The 16506-nt window shown below is 46.1% G+C and overlaps 1 protein-coding gene across 7 annotated transcripts in view; it reads left to right on the forward strand.

Annotated features, from left to right (window-relative positions):
* The window catches only part of GAB3 (GRB2 associated binding protein 3), a 117339-nt gene that overhangs the window by 51878 nt on the left and 48955 nt on the right, over positions 1-16506 (forward strand). For 3 of the 7 annotated variants that reach the window (XM_037025028.2, XM_037025027.2, XM_037025026.2), the window contains exons 2-4: positions 11408-11780; positions 14224-14443; positions 14829-15307. In XM_037025028.2, the coding sequence (XP_036880923.2) occupies positions 11516-11780; positions 14224-14443; positions 14829-15307 (964 nt within the window). In that variant the 5' untranslated portion in view covers positions 11408-11515. The remainder of the gene's footprint in view (positions 1-11407; positions 11781-14223; positions 14444-14828; positions 15308-16506) is intronic. The other 4 variants (XM_037025029.2, XM_037025023.2, XM_037025024.2 and 1 more) reach the window with 2 other exon arrangements.

Genomic DNA, 16506 nt, shown 5'->3' on the forward strand with positions numbered 1-16506 from the left:
CTCCTATATGATTTCTTCTTTGATCCGTGAAGTATTTTTTTTTAGTTTTTATTTATTTTTTGTTTTGGTATCATTAATTCATAGTTACATGAGCAACATGGATACTAGACTCCCCCCATCATCAAGTCCCCCCCACATACCCCATTACAGTCACTGTCCATCAGCATAGTAAGATGCTATAGAGTCACTACTTGTCTTCTCTGTGTTGTACTGCCTTCCCCATGCCCACCCCTACATTATGTATGCTAATCATTAATGCCCCTTAATCCCCTTATTCCTCCCTTCCCACCCACCCTCCCCAGTCCCTTTCCCTTTGGTAACTGTTAGTCCATTCTTGGGTTCTGTGAGTCTGCTGCTGTTTTGTTCCTTCAGTTTATTCTTTGTTCTTATGCTTCACAGATGAGTGAAATCATTTTGTACTTGTCTTTCTCCACCTGGCTTATTTCACTGAGCATAATACCCTCCAGCTCCATCCATGTTGCTGCAAATGGTAGGACTTGTTTTCTTCTTATGGCTGAATAATATTCCATTATGTATATGTACGACCTCTTCTTTATCCATTCATCTACTGATGGACACTTAGGTTGCTTCCATTTCTTGGCTATTGTAAATAGTGCTACGATAAACATGGGATGCATCTGTCTTTTTCAAACTGGGCTGCTGCATTCTTAGGGTAAACTCCTAGGAGTGGAATTCCTGGGTCAAATGGTAAAACAAATGTAAATTTAAACAAGACACTCTTTCTTTGACCTGTGTGACTGCCTGAGCTTGTAAAAAGATTTCTGGGAAAGCTGGCAAAAAGAATTGAAAGTGAGAGTGTTGTTGTGTGTGAGCAAGCTTGCTCTGGACCAGTGCTCATCGGTTCACTCAACAAACATTTCTGAACCCTGACTTGCACATGTGTTCCTGGGGGAAAGGAAGGGCATCTGGGTCAGCAGTGAGGAGGCCAAGGGAGTTTTCCTTAAACTGTAAACAAGAAAGGATGTGCTTTGAGCCAAGCAAGTAGTGAAATCAAGTTGAAACTGAGAATGTTCTTTGCTTCTCTGGGTACCAGGGAATAAGAGGGCAGCTGCAGTCCGACTCCCTCTGGGGTCTTAGCTTCTCCCATGCTGAGACAGGCAGTTCAGTAAACACTGGTGCCCTGTGGTCTCCTGGGCACAGTAGCTTCTACTGATTCACAGTTACGTGCTGGCCTTAGGCAAGTTCTTTCCCCTCTGTGCACCTTGGTTTCCTCATGTGTGTACCTCATAGGTCCCGTGTACAGGTCTTTCTGTTAATCTGGAGACAGCACCTCATACCTGTGTGCTCAGCTTGAGCAGTGGGGAATTCCCATAGGAGACACCCATGGCTGTAAGAATAACCTTTTTTCCATTCTGAATTATAGTGAAATATATCCATATAATGATCATTTTAACCATTTGTATGTGCAGTGGCATTAAATACATCGTGTAAGCATCACCACTGTCTGTACCCAGCACTTTGGCATGAGGGTAATTTTACTCTAATGTGTCCATGCCTTTGCAGGTACCCTGCTTGCAAGAGCCTCCCCTCAGTTTTTCTGGTCTGGTGAGCTCAGCTCAGGTATAACTTCCCCATATTGTACCTTCCCCAAACCTCCCTGCAGACTTGATTGCCTCCTTTGTGTTTCCATCCCACCCCAGGCTCTTAATCTATCACAGAACTTCCTAGAATAACTGTTTATTCCCGACTTGGTTTTAGCCCACTGTTCCAACCCATCATTTTGCATCCTGAGCCTGGTACTGAACCTTCCCAGGTTCATAACACCTGCAAGGTTTATTAATTGGTCTTAATGGCCTCTAAGATTCTGCCACACAAGGAATAATGAGAAACTAGCCAGGACATTCAGTGGCGCTTAGGTTGACAATATATGAGGAAGGTCAAGTCCATGTCATGTTGTGTGGCACACTTATCTCTGCTGAACATTCCTCCTCGGGATTCCTCCTTCCAAGACCCATCACACTGTAGAGCTATAGGGATTTTCTGCCTCTGTTGACAAGCCATGGAAGCTGATCCTGTGGGCCAGGCCATCTCCAGGACAATCACAGGAAGTTCCTCTGTGCCTGGGACAAGTCCTACCTCTATCTGGCAGCAAGCAGAAGGTTACAGGCCATCAGGCTGAGGGTCACCAGCAATCCCAGGCCTGGTGGCGCTGAGCCAGGACAGAGAGGAGCAGTATAACCTGCTCCTGGAAATTCCCAACCCACTGCCCTTGAGTCCCATGGCTTTTGTGGTCTCCTTTCATGAGGAAGTGGAAGGCAGAGGGGCACTCTGGAATAAAGCACAGTAGAAAATAGAACATTAGCCAGAATTCTGTTTCTTCAGTGATGTTTACCTTTTGCAACACATACATGCACCCCAGACTTCCTGAGCATTTTCAAGGTGAAACCAGTGGGAAGAGAATGGGAGCTAGGCTTATTAGAGAATCTCCAAGTTGTTACCAAATGCTTCCTTTCATCTCATGTTCTGGGGCCATATCCAAGATACCGGGGGGCCTTATAAATGGCAGTCTGTGATTGAGTTGTTAGGTTTTGTACACACTAGCTAGCGTTTACCAAGTACATGTCAGTGGCAACATGACAACAAGAAAAACAGTCAGCGGGGGGACCTGTTGAGAGCCAAAGGAACGGGGATGAGGAAGCATCTAAAAGGAAATGATACGTCAGTCAGCCAGACAAGAGCAAGTCTTAATCCTCTTTCTTTTCTTTCCTTGTGGCTTCTGGACACCAGAGAAGAATGTTTCTATATGAAGGGACAGACAGGGTGTGGATAAAGTGAAGGTTGCTGTGGCCAGGATTCTCACCTGGCCCTGGCTGGCTAGCTCATTACACATGTGTGGGCAATGCGTTGTTATTGACTCTATATAAAGGGCCCTGCCCAGTGCTCTGGGCGACATGGTGGCACAGCTGCAAGGCTGCAGGAGAGCAGAGCAGAGGCTGGAGTGGTGGGAGTGCTGAGGACAGAGGCCCAGAGGATGGCTGTGCGGGCAGAGAGGCCCAGAGGACAGCTATGTGGGATGGTTGTGCAGGACGGCTGTGCAGACAGAGGGGCCCAGAGGCAGAGACCGGCTTGCTGCATGCAGACTCGCTCTGAGTGGATGGGGTTCTAGTGACTGACCTGCCTGCCACCGTGGGAATAAAGTTGGGTATAAACCCTTTCACCCCAAGAACGTTCTACCATCATTTCTTAGTCACATTGAATCTATAGTGAACTTGTCTGGAGCTGAAACCCATTGGCACGACACAGGGTCCCCTTTTGAATACAGAGCAAAACCACCGGAAACAGCTTGCTCGTTCTGTGTGATAGAACAATCTCTGATCAAAGTGCTTTAACATGTGACTTTGAGGGTAAAATTCTGTCACTGTTTCCCTCTAAATACCTCCCAATAAGCTGCAGGAGTGGCTTGAACACCTGCCTGGTAAAATGTTAAGGTAGCTTACTGGGTCACCAGCCAACCACAGGGCTGCTGTGAGCATCCTGCTCACTAAAAAGTCTTTTCACTAGAGCACTGAGTTCACTTCCAGTGAATGTAATTGTTGATGCATTTGGATTAAAATTAGGCATCTTATTTTGTGCTTTTTATTTGCCCCATTCTTCCAGATTTCCTTTTCTGTACTTCCTTGACTTCGTTCAGATTATCTTTTTGTAAACTTACCTAGAAACTTAATTAGATCCCCAGAAGGTTGTAAGGAAACATTCCCCCAATGGCAGTATCTTGCACAGCTAACCTAGCCTCACAGTCAGCAAATGCCATTGGTACCAACCTAGAGGTGCTGCAGGTTTCACCTGTTGTATGTGCACGTGTGTTTGTTGCAGCACGATTTCATCACATGTAAGTGCATGTGACCCACACTGCAATCATTACGCACACCTGCTCACCTTTTACAGCCATTGAAGATGCCTTAGGAGGGCCTTGTGGGACTAAGACAGGTGACCTTCCTGCCATCACAGAGCATACAGGCTAGGTCAACACAGGCTAGAGTCTCATGGAGAGCAGGTCCTTAGCAACGTATTTTCTTGTTGGCCTGTAATCTGCAGCCTGACCAATAAGAGGTGCTAAGGAGGAGACCAACACCTGTGAGCGCTCAGAGCCAGCAGAGTCAGAACAGCTTGGCCAGGACAGTATGGAGCACGTCCATGTGTCAGAAGGGGAAGAGGCCCAATAGTTCCTTTTGGCAGGTTTAATGAAGAACTGCCTTTGCTGAAGTGACAGCAGTATTGAAGGATCAAAACCCAGAGCTCCAAATGCAGCTAGACGTAGGTTTTGTTCCCTCAGCGTGAGCTGGAAAGCCTGGCTGAAGGCAGGTTGTTGACCCACCCTGTGCACATGCGAAGGAAATGATTTCATGGCTCTGGGATTTTACCGCTGCCGACAGGGCAGGGGGCCAATTCTGCTCAAACAAAGGGACAGTAATCACTCCTGCCAGAAAAGCAGTTTAAATCAGAGGTGTCTCTTTACAGCTTCAGAGACTTTAAGGCTGTTCCTCAGTTTGTTTCAGTGTCTTCTCAACAAGGGGTACAGTCCAGACAGGCCACTTTGGTTTCATTGCAGTGTTTTCTGGAGCCCAAGATGTGAAACTTGCTGTAACCCAGCCAGGTTGATTTTACTGTGCAAGGTAAACTGAGTGCAGGAAGAAAGCAAACTGCATCCAGCCTTGATAGCCTTCTCATTAACTGACAGCAGCTCACCTTAGGGAAGCTTACTTGGGTGGGTGACCACTCTCCTGCCCACCCCGCCCTGCCCCCAGATTAATCCTGAACAACATTTTGGATTTTATCATTAAGGCACTGGGAAGCCTCTGAAAGGGGCCACTCATGGGAGCAACATCTGATTCATGTTTTTGAAGACATATAAGCAGAGATGTCAGATGGTGGTTTTATGGGTCTGAAGTTCTTGGGAAAAATCTGGGTTGGAAACATAATTTTGTGAGTCATCATCAAATAGATGGTAGTTAAGGGAAATGAGACTGGATGAGGCCACCAAGGGAAAGTGTGTGTAGTTAAGTAAGGGAAGGCAGTCCAGAACACTGTGTGTGTGTGTGTGTGTGCATTATCTTCCCCTTCAGGTAGATTTTGTGTATACTATGCCTCTCGACTCCTTCCTTTCTTCTCATCCTTGTCCACTTACCTCTGGAAAGGACACTGCTTTTATGCATCACAATCTGCAGAGATACTTGTTCAAAGTGCACATTCCTGGGCCACAAGCCAGGCCTGGTAAATCTGGCTCTTTGGAGATGAGGTTCAGGAATGTGCATTTTGAGCAACTCCCTGTTCATTTCTCCTCTGGCCTTTTCTTTCTGTGCTTCAGGGTAACTAATCACATCTTCAGTGTCTGATGTGCTGCTATGCCTATCCAGTGAATCTGTCATTTCAAATACTGTATTTTTTACTTCCACAAATTCCATTTTGTTCTTGTCTATTTCTCTCATTATGTACATTTTCCTTTAAATCTCAAACATTGTTTTAAAATTCTTGACCGCTTATTCCGTCATCAGACCACAGCCCCACACTTACTGTTGGTGTCTAAAAGCAGCTGTTTTACAATATATTTGGTCTAGTTTTCTAGTTGGTTTTATGGGTAGGAGGCAAGTTTAGTGCCTGGTACACTGGTGTGTCTGGAAGTAGAAGTTCAACCAGGTGATTTAAATGCATAATGTATGAGTCTGCTGGGGCTGCTGTAAGCAGGCACCACAGGCTGGGCAGCTCGCACAGCAGAAATGCATGTGTCCCAGTCCCGAGGCCAGAAGTCCAGGATCAGGGTGTGGGCGGGCTTAGTGCCTTCGGAGGACCAGGAGGGAAGGGCGCGGTCCAGGCCTCTCCTTGGCCGGTGGATGGCCGTCTTCTCTGTGTCTTCACATCACCTGCCCTCTGCACCTGTCTGTGTCCTAATTTTCCCTTTTGATAAGGACCCTAGTCCTATGGGATCAGGGCCTACCCTGGTGACCTCATTATAACTTGATCACTTCTGTCTCTACATACGGTCACATTCTGAGGTCCTGGGGGTTAAGACTTCAGCATAGAAACTTAAGAGGACATAGTCATGCCAGGGGAGTTGAAATTTGGGTCTCAGTCTCTCTTCCCTAGATACTACAGCCTTGTAGGTGCTTGTGCCTTTGTTTGACCTGGTGGGTCACTCTCTATCAGGAAACAAGCTAGAAGGTATTTGTACATTATGAAAACAGCAAGTTGGATTGCTTTAAGAGGCAAATGCCATATTTACTTTCAGAAGGATAACATTCAGTTATTCTTTAATTTCCATAAAAACAAACACCTGGAGGGGTTCAGTTTTAGCCTCCCTCAGATTCTAAAAATGAGCAGAAACACATTTCCACAAAGTTACAGGATGTTGCAGGTTTTTGTTGTTGGAGATGATATTGGTGGGGTGGTAATGAGTCAGCTTGGTGACTGGCAGGAATGGCTGATGGGAGACTGGTCTTTTGATGGTCAGAGCTGAAAAAGCCCTCAGAACCCATCAGAAGGGGAGAAGCAGTTTCATCAGGGCAGGTGGTGCCATGTGTCATTGGGGCCAACCATCCCATTGTCATTTTATAAGTTACTTTCAAATTGATAGTGTTTCATTTTCCATAACTCATTGGTTCACTGAAGTTACACCATTAGGGAGGCAGGGCAAGGTTTATTATTTCCACTTACAAATGGTAGGAGTGGACTTCATTGCTCAACTTTCTGTTCAGTGCACCCCCCTCCTTGTACTCATTTCTCTGAGTCACAATTGTGCATAGTTGTTTGCACAGTGACTCTGCTTTCTAGATCCTCCTGGTCCAGGACATGCTCATCTTCACAGTCTATCCTGAACTATTGACCTCCTACTTTTCCACATTAAGCTTCCCAAGCTGCTCATGCCCTGCCCAGCAATCCTGCACTTGTGAAGCATAGCCATCTCCCCAGCCAGAAGAGACAGTGGCTCTCAGGTCCTGTGTCCTGAACTGGTGACCTCCATCCTTTGTGCTGCACCTCCTGACCACCATGTGTATACCAATTCCCTGATGAACCAGCGCCTTCGTCCTGTCATGCACAGTGCTGGGCACGTGGTAGGCACCGAGCAATTGTTTACTGAATGAATCCATGAATATGCTTTGTCCAGATGAATTGTTTTAAAATCATTTTTATCAAAAGAAAACCCAGTATAGCAAAGCACATAGAATAAATGTATGGGCTAATGAATTATTACTAGGTGAGCCCACTTGTAACCACCAGCCAGTTGAAAAATAACTTTGCCACCCACTGCCCAGGTTCCTCCATGTACCCCATCTCCACCCTCTTGTAAGTAACGACTGTCCTGGCATGTGTGGAAACTTCTTTTTTGCATTTATGTTTCTGTCACTCATATGAGCATCCCCTGGGTACTATAAGTTAGTCTAGCACATTTAAAAAATGTTTATATAGGTTTTAAGTTGCATTTAGTCACTAGATTCCCCCTGTCCTTTCTGTTTCTTTTTATTCATCTGTGATGAACCTATGCCTTTGACCTGCAGAATTTCCCACAATTTGGCTTTGCTGATTGCATCCTCATGCCAGGCTGTTAAAGGCACAGGGTGTCTGCCTGTTTTTCTTCCTGAGTTAGCCACTGTTGATGCTTCATACCTATACCCATGAATTCACTGGACATAGCAAAATTGTGATACTCTGATTCTGTCCTTTGTTTCCTTTATCAGTCAGAATACATTTATAAAAAGAGGTTTCTCTTCATCTGTCTAGTGGGATGGCAGGATAACAGTCCTTTCCCCTTACTTACCAGTTTGCAAGATAACAAAGTGGTTTGCTCACATCCTCTGAGGATAATAAGTTCTTTTTTCCTTTTTAATATCATGATGAACTCATGGATTTAAACATATTTGATAGAGTTCAAGCCACTGTGATTATTATATTTAATAAAGTTCAAATTGTTCATTCTTTGGTGAGTGGGAGCTTCTTCAGGTTGGCTCCTGAGTCCTTTTGACATGACCCTATGGCACCATTTCATTGTATACAGCTTCATCTGGGTATTGGCTGACTGCGTTTGGGGGTCTCTGTCACATGTCTGCCACATGTCTGCCACTTCTGCAAGCCCATAAACCTGGTGGGATAGGGCTATACATGGCCTCCAGTTCCACCTAGTTAGCAAAGAGCTCCAAGAACACATCATTTCTGCTGTTGCATAATCACAACTCTTAGGTAAAGACTGAAAAACCTGAGGGAGGGCATGCTGGGGAGTTCACATGAAGATTATGCTGCATCCTATTCAGGGTCCTGGGTGACTGTTCTTTTTTCCTTCTCTGCCTTCCAGCCCTGATGAACTACCTGCACTTACACAAAGCTTCATGCTCCTCCATCTCAATGCCTCTTTTGTGCTGGTTTCAGACTATCAGTAACCATGTTGCGACTAGACCAACCCTTGTGGTTGTTACCCTGATTGCAGATTCCCTTCAGCCACAACCATCAGGAAACTTTGAAAAAATAAAGGTTTATTACTTACAAGACCTGGAGATTACACAGCACCGCTGGGCCTGCACAGCCAGCTTGCGGGTAGAGAGTGAGGGTGTGGGGTGGGGATGGGGGGGTGTTCTGTTGTTTTGTGGGTCAAGGGTGGGGGCCTAGGGTTTTGAGGGCTCACTCCTCTTTGGTGAAATGAAGACATAAGGCAGGAAGAGACAAAAGCAGTGGCCAAAAGGGTGAGTTATCAACATCTGCCAAGGTCTCTAAAACAAAGTTGCTCATCATCTGGTATCTAGTTGCATGCATGGTAGGCAGTGTGTTCATTGAGATAGCGTCTTTGAAGTGGATGCTGAGGCAATCAAAGCTTAAGTCAGGCACATTACAACAAAGAAACAAATAACTGTCAGCGCAGCTTCCTGGGCCCTTCTTCAGTCTCAGCTTAGCCATCACTTCCTTGGGGAAGCTTCTGCAGGCCAACCCTCTTGTGTGCTCCCATGGTGTTTTGGCTTTTCCTTGTCATACCACTGATCTCACCAACCACACTTTTCTGTTTATCCATCTGCCCACTTCCCCTGCTACCCAGGAGACTCTGAGTGACAAGGCCAGTGGCTGCACAGTGACTGGCACATTTGTAGGCTATCAACCCCTTCTCTTAGCTCCATCTTCTGGCTGGCTGCATGGTGACTCTTGGTTACTTTACCCCCCAACACTGTTACTAAAGGATGAGAAATCTGTTTCCATAAAACTAAGAATAGTTAACTTGAAACTTTTTTCTTCCCTCAGTTTGACTTCCTCTTTTAGTATGATTTTTGGGAAGTACAACAAAGTTCCTCTTCACATTTCCCCACCATAGTGGCCTTTGGAAAGTTTGGGGGTACCCCATGCTCCCCATGAAGGCTTTCCTTGGTCACACATGGCCATCTTTCATGCTCCAGGCCCCTTCCCTTGGTGCACACTGTCTGGGGAACCCCAGGGCAAGGCCTCACATCCTTGTTTGCCTCAGTCATTGCCAGATGCCCAAGTTGCCCACCTCCTGTGCCCCACGGTGACACTTGAGGTGTTCTTCTCATATTTAGTGGCTCCACCCTACACAGTATCAAGTTTTTGCAACAGGAATTTATTGAATCCTTGATTTTTCTCTCCCTACTGGATCACTCCTATAAGCATAGAAACAGGCTGTTATTTCTCCTGTTTTTAAGACTTAATCACACTGTTTTGTCCCCCTTCCAGGTGGCCAAACCTCTCCTCAGAGCTTTACACTGTCTGTAAAGAGCCAAGCCAGGGCTTACCTGCCAGGCACCATTTCCCTCTCTCTGCCCCCTCCTTCCGATGGTGCCCCTTGCTGCAGCTTTGGGAGGACTTTTTATTCTGAGGCATGGTTGCAGGTCATTTGTGACCATTGACCTTTCTCCTCTTCAGTGCCTTAACCAGCTCTTCTGCCACAGATCTCCTGTTCCCTCTGCAGGAGGAGAGCTGAGAACCCGCCAAACAGTGGCTTTTCCTTTTCCCCGGCCTCTTCGTCAAAGCTGGTGGGCTTATAAATGTGTCAGGCGTCAATGAAGCTAGAGATACAAAGGACTTCCTGTCCCGGTGGTCACCATGCCTCCTGGCACAGCCCTGTGCTTCCTGCTGTCACACATGCCACTGCACAGGAGAGCAAACCACAGAGCTGTAAATCTCTCCATTTGCACTGGAAGAAAGCCCCTTGGCTGTGCTCAGTTCCCTACAGCAGAAAACAAGGATAGGCTCTCATTGTGGGCTGGCCAGGGGCTGGCATGGAACAGAGGGCATCTAAACCTGAGAAGACAGGAGACTTGGAGAAGGGGCTTCAGGCAGTGGCAGGGAAGTTACAGGTACTGAGGACTTCTTAGAATAATGGGGCTCTGGTCAATCCGAAATACCTGTTTCCCCAGACCTCACCTTAAGGGAGGCAGCTCATCCATTCATCTGCGGTCAGCAGCAAACATTGTAGGACCAGGGTAAGCAGGAAACTGAGCAGCCCAAAGTCCTCCTCAGTAAGTCCAGCAGAGGGATCTTGGCATCAGATTCCTTGGAGCATCATTCTTTTTTCTTTTCGGGAGTATGGACTAAGCTTTGCTTAGTCATCCACCTCAAAGCACTTGGCTCTTTCCTAGCTTCCCATTGCCCTGAGGAAAGCTCGTTTCAGTTGTTAATAGTGTTTCTCAGCTGGGCACCAAGAGCTTTAGGCAGTTCCTGACCTCCAGCCCCAGCCCCAGCCTTTCTGACAAGCAGAACACACCTGTTTTCAGATGCCCCCCTAGGTATCTCAATCCCTGGGTGAGAAAAACTGGTTTAGGGCGTGAATGCATAAATGTCTCTCCTCAGCCCCAGAGCTCTCTCCCCCTTTACAGTCACACATCTCTAGAGAACTGGCTATTTTTTTACTTCACATTTCCTTACTGATCCTTCCACCTCACTTGACTTCAAATTCACCCCTATAGCTGCTTAGCTGTGTAACCTTAAGCACATGACTTGATTTCTCTCAGCCTCAGTGTTTCCATACATAAAATGGATGTAAAAGTAGTTTTAGAGATTAAATGTTTACAGTAAAGCACTTAGAAAATGGTCTCTCACGTAGGGAATATAACCAGCTGTGCTACCCTCTTCTCTTAAATTCTCCTTGTATTTTAATCATGCTAGGCAATTTTACAGAAAGATAATCATATCAACTTCAGCTAATCATAATCCTTTCTCTGCTGCAATGTATAGGCTTTTCTTCTGGGACAGTTTTCTGGAAGTTATAGGCTTACAGAAATCTGTATTACAGGTGCTGATGGTGGGTGTGAATCCCCAGTAGGGGCTATCCTTCCAATGGCTGGATGAAGCAGGCTTGAAGATGGTGCATTAGACCCTTCATCCAAAACTGGGTGGACTTTGCATTTCATCATGAAAATGACTGACTTGCTTCTTTTCTGCTGTCCTTGTCACAAAATAGGTTCTTGGCAGAGTCTGAGAAGCAAGAGCCATTGGTCCAGTAACTCCTTGTCGAATTGCCTCTCTGCAGGCCTGGCGCAAGCGCTGGTTTATCCTCCGGCGGGGCCGCATGAGCGGCGACCCCAACGTCCTGGAGTACTACAGGAACAAGCACTCAAGCAAGCCCATCCGTGCAATAGACCTCAGCGAGTGTGCAGTGTGGAAGCACATGGGCCCTGGCTTCGTTCGGAAGGAATTTCAGAATAATTTTGTGTTCATTGTCAAGACTACGTCTCGTACATTCTATCTTGTGGCCAAGACCGAGGTAGAAATGCAGGTGTGGGTGTACAGTATCACTCAGGTCTGTAACCTCGGCCACCTGGAGGGTGGTGCAGGTGAGAGCAGAGTCGGGGCTCCTGTGTGCTGAGGGGTGGCCTGGGCTGCTGCAGGTGCCAAGCCTGCCTTGTTGAGGGTGTTCTGGCACACTAATTTGTATCCAAACTGTTCACAAAGTACATTCCAAGATTTGCTCCCTACCATTTGGTTCTAGGCTTCAGGCCCAAACGTGCCATGCACTGAGCATTACGAGTGATTTCAAAGACTTTAAAGCCACTCCATGCCTTTGCTCTCATCGACCACAGAGAATGTGTACAGTGGAAGTAAAACGGGGTGAGCACTGTCCTGTAGGGCTCTGATTTTCCCCATTTTGCTGCTGGTTTTCTAGAAATATTAAATATCACCATCTTTCAAAAAAATGTGTAGAGCTCCAGCTTTTTTGTCACCTATTGTGTTGTTTGGCAGTAGAGAATATAAAGACAGAACTTGGCTACTTATCACAGGCAGGGAAGAATTCCTTGTATCTCCCATTGGCTTACGGTCTTTGCAAGGGAAATGAGCTCTAAGTTGACTCTGGGCCGTTTCTGGGCAATGGAAGCAAATGACCCACAAGGCTCTTGTCCCTGATTCTTGCCGTTTCTCTTTTGTACATGTGTACACACACACACACACACACACACACACACACACACGCTGCCTTTTCTACAATATATACCAACTATAATTCTCCTAGGGCTGTAATTCATTCCCTTCCTGTTGTTGACCTCTGGCTTCAATGCAGCATGCCCTGATCCTCAACCTGTGGGACTTTGAATCTGATACTTTAATTCTGATTTCTTTTGTCCTCTTAGTCTAATGGACAAAACCTTACCCCTAAATCCTGTGGTCTACAGTTGCTTCAACATTTCCACCCTCACAGTCTCCTTGTCACCTGCCACAGGAATGTCCCCAGTAAACCACTAGGTGGTAGCGGAGGGTCAGAGTTGCATCTGGAGAGTGTACTTCCTGAGGACAAAGTCCTTTTCTCTTCAGGAATCAGGAAACTTACTAAGTCACATTGCTAGGCTTTTAGAACACTTCAAAGGAAATGAAATGATGGCAAGTTCTTTATCCTTGCTCCGGCAGATGAAGCTTACTTGCAAAGTTGCAGTGAATCCACCCTGGGTAGAGTCCAGCACCGTGCAGACAAGCAGAGCTCCTATAGGGGCTAACTCATCTGGCCTTCCACTTGCTCTCTGCCACCCTAGTCCCTGCCTTAGCCCACAGTAGACACATATTCATGTGTCATATAATGTGACTGCTCCGTTTTCTCCTCTTCCAGGAGTTATCCTAAAACATAGATACATGACGTACTTTCCAATATGTGAAGAGAGACAAGAGTAAGGCACCAGCTAGAAAATGGAAAGCTCGGGAATGAAGTTGGAAGGAGCCAGAAACCCCCTCTATGACCTTTATCCTTCCCTGTAACTCCCACTTAGTTCTTAGGAGGATATAAGGGCAGAATCCCCTTCATCTGAGAACGATGTCCAAAGGGCTTTCTTGTGGCTTTTCACGTAAGGTGTTTGGTTCTGTCTCCAGCAACCAGAAGTAGTCAACAACACATCACGTGTACTCTGGCCAGGAGTTCTGTTAAATACTTTTGAGTATTAGCTTGTTTTATCCCCAGACTGATTCTGTGGCACATGTACTATTAGCATCTCCACTTCACAGAGAAGAAAACTTGGAGCAGGCAGGTAACTTTCCTAAAGTCATGACAGCTAAATAATGGAACCTGGACTTGAACCCCGGCAGCTCTGGGCTGCTCTGACTCAGGAGTCCTGAACTCCCGCCAACTCGATTCAGAAGGGAAATCAAAGCAGGCTTTTCACTGAGAGTTTCTGAATGTCGTCCTCAATGAGCAATGTGGCCTTTAGCAGTAGTCACACTCCGTTTCTTTCCTTCCATTTCCTTGTACATCATTAACACTGTTCTTTATTTAGTGTTACTTGTCTCTCTCCTCTGGTAAACTGTAAATTCCAGTAAGGCAGAGACTTTTTCTTGGCTGCATTGGCAGAGTTCATTCAGTTCTGGACACATAGTAGGTGCAATAGTAGGTACTGTGTACAGGCATACTTATCTGTATATGCACAGATGTGTATATAAGTATATATATATATATATAGTCATCATACATAAATGTGTGTGTGTAGTGAGTGAATCAGCAGTGATGCAGGGCTGCGGCTGAGGGCCAGAAAGAAGCTGTGTGTAGACTACTTAACTACAGATTTTTAGGCCAAGTATGCTTGGGTTTTTTTTACTCTTAATTGATTCAACACTTCACTCTTGGAACATGGGCTTTCTTTCCCAGACATTGTTTATAGCTTGGGGAAATGGTCTCCTCTATCAGTACAAACACCAGCTGTGGTTTGCATCTTGTATTTGGCTTCTTAGATGCTGTTTGAGAAATTGTGAGTGAGTGTTACAGCCATTCTTAAACATGAACCTGGGAAATGATTTCTCCAGCAGATTCCATGGAGAGCTGCTCTTGCATGGCATCCTCCCTGCAGCCATCCCCCGCCAGCTGCCTTCATACCAGCCCTGCTGTCAGCTCCTCCTCATCTGGAGATGACCCAGGGACTAATACCACAGTCACTGAGGAAAGGAGAAGTGAGTCAGAGTTCCTCTCCCTTCCTGATTACATGATTCTGTCCAACTGTGAGACTGGAAGACCACGCCAGGCCAGGTATGCTGCCTCTTCTTGTGGGCTCTGTCACAGGATGTAGCTTCTTCTGGTGGGTGTGTCTGTCCTCACTTCTCCTCCTGGCCCTGCAAAGGCAGGACAGATCACTGAACCACCGTGACGGTGAAGCATGTGGTGTGCTAAACACAATGACTCAGGCACTTCAGCCTTGTGGCTTTCATTTCTAACCTTGCATTTTCATATGTATCTAACATTTGTAGGATGACAGAAATCAACAAACCATTTTTTTCCCCTGCATCCAAGGGTTGGTGTAATGTAATGGGGAGTTGTAGAGGGTTGGAGACAGAAAACAGGTGATATCAGAGGAGTAGGAATGAGGCTGTGGTGAGTATGTATCCATCAAAGTCACATGCTTTTCTTCCCTCAGTCTACCCACCAGATGTGATAGCTGGTCCAACTCAGACCGCTCGTTGGAACAGGCTTCCTTCGATGACGTTTTTGTTGACTGCCTGCAGCCCCTGCCCTCTAGTACCTTGGTCCATGCCTCACGCCTTGGGAATGGATCTCAGGAGGCACCTCCCATGAGGCCTCAGGCTGCCCCGATCTGGAGTAGAGATATCAGTGGGCCATCCATGGACCGCTTTTCTTCACCATTGCTGGAAACTTCCTTAAATTCCACCATTCACGTAGATAAAAACCAAGGTTCCTTGCCCTATGGGGTAAAAGAAGTAGACATCATGTTCAACACGCCACCTCCCCGCCCCCCTAAGCCAAGCTATCTCTCTGAACGGCGCCAAGAGGAGCAGCACATGTGGAGTGGGCACAGCAGCATCCAGAAGGCAGAATGCACTGCGGCACAGAGAAGAATCTCTCTTTCTGGTTTAGATAATGTGCCAGCCTGGAAAGGTAAGTGTTGGACGCTGAAATTCAGGTGCAGAGAAAGCCTTGCTCCTCTTCCCTCCTAGTGTTGCCATTGCCCAGTGTTCCTTGCTCAAGACGGCCCAGTCTCCCAAGGTCCCCCTCCTTCTTTGACTCTGGCCACCAAGGAGAGATACTTAGGTCCTTGTAGATGCTGAAAGGGTTGCAGCCCTGGTCTCATGGCCGTGCCCCTACCACATGATGGGCTGGCTCCCCCGTTGAGACTAAGCTCCTGAGGTTTGTTTGGAGTCGCTTGGGGACCCACTTGGTACAAAATCAGCTTGGCCTAATTGTGGTCTTTGCCTCACACATGCATAGTGAGACCTGAGCTCTTTTCTTCTAGTTTTCAACAATCCCATCAGCCTCATTAAGCATCCCACGTGATACGCTCTTTCTGCATCCTAACTGGCTGCACACTAGCTAACTCAGCCCTGTCAGCCCTGTCAGTCCCTGCACATGCCCTCCTGGAGCCCTCTTTCACTCATTCCCACAGAGTTGTCTTGCTATCTCCCTTCCTCCGCATCTCCCATCCAGACATACTCACTCCCACACTGCTACCTACACAGCCACATTTTAAAGGAATTAAGGGAGTTTAAAGAATGAAGTCATTTCAAATTATATAAATTTCTCCTTCTGACTGAGGAACTAAGTTCCCTGGAAATGTGATCATTACAACTTCAATGAAATGAGTACAACTGACCCTTGAACAAGGTGGGGGTTAGGGGCACTGACCCCCCATCCAGTAAAAAAATCCACATAGAACTTTTGACTCCTACCAGTAGCCCACTGTTGACCCGAAGCCTTACTGATAACAAATGATCAATTAACACATATTGTTTGTCTGGTGTATATATTATATATTCAGATTTTCTATTTTTGTTGCACTCCTTTTGGTAAATTATATTTTTCTAGGAATTTGTCCATTTCACCTTTTCTTTCAAATTCATTGATATAATTCAATTATAAAATTGATTATAATAGCCTCTTGTTATCTGGAGGATCTGTACTAATCCCCTCCTTTTCATTTCTGATATTGATAATGTGGGCCTTCTCTCTGTTTTTCTTAATCAGTCTTGCTGGGGGTTCATCAATATTATTAGTTTTTTTCCAGAAAACAAATTGGCCTTTGCTTATTTTTTTTCCCATTGGATATTATTTCCTTCCTTCTGCTTCAGGGGTCATCAAAC

This window comes from Manis javanica, chromosome X (assembly GCF_040802235.1).
Source record: "Manis javanica isolate MJ-LG chromosome X, MJ_LKY, whole genome shotgun sequence".
Taxonomy (NCBI): domain Eukaryota; kingdom Metazoa; phylum Chordata; class Mammalia; order Pholidota; family Manidae; genus Manis; species Manis javanica.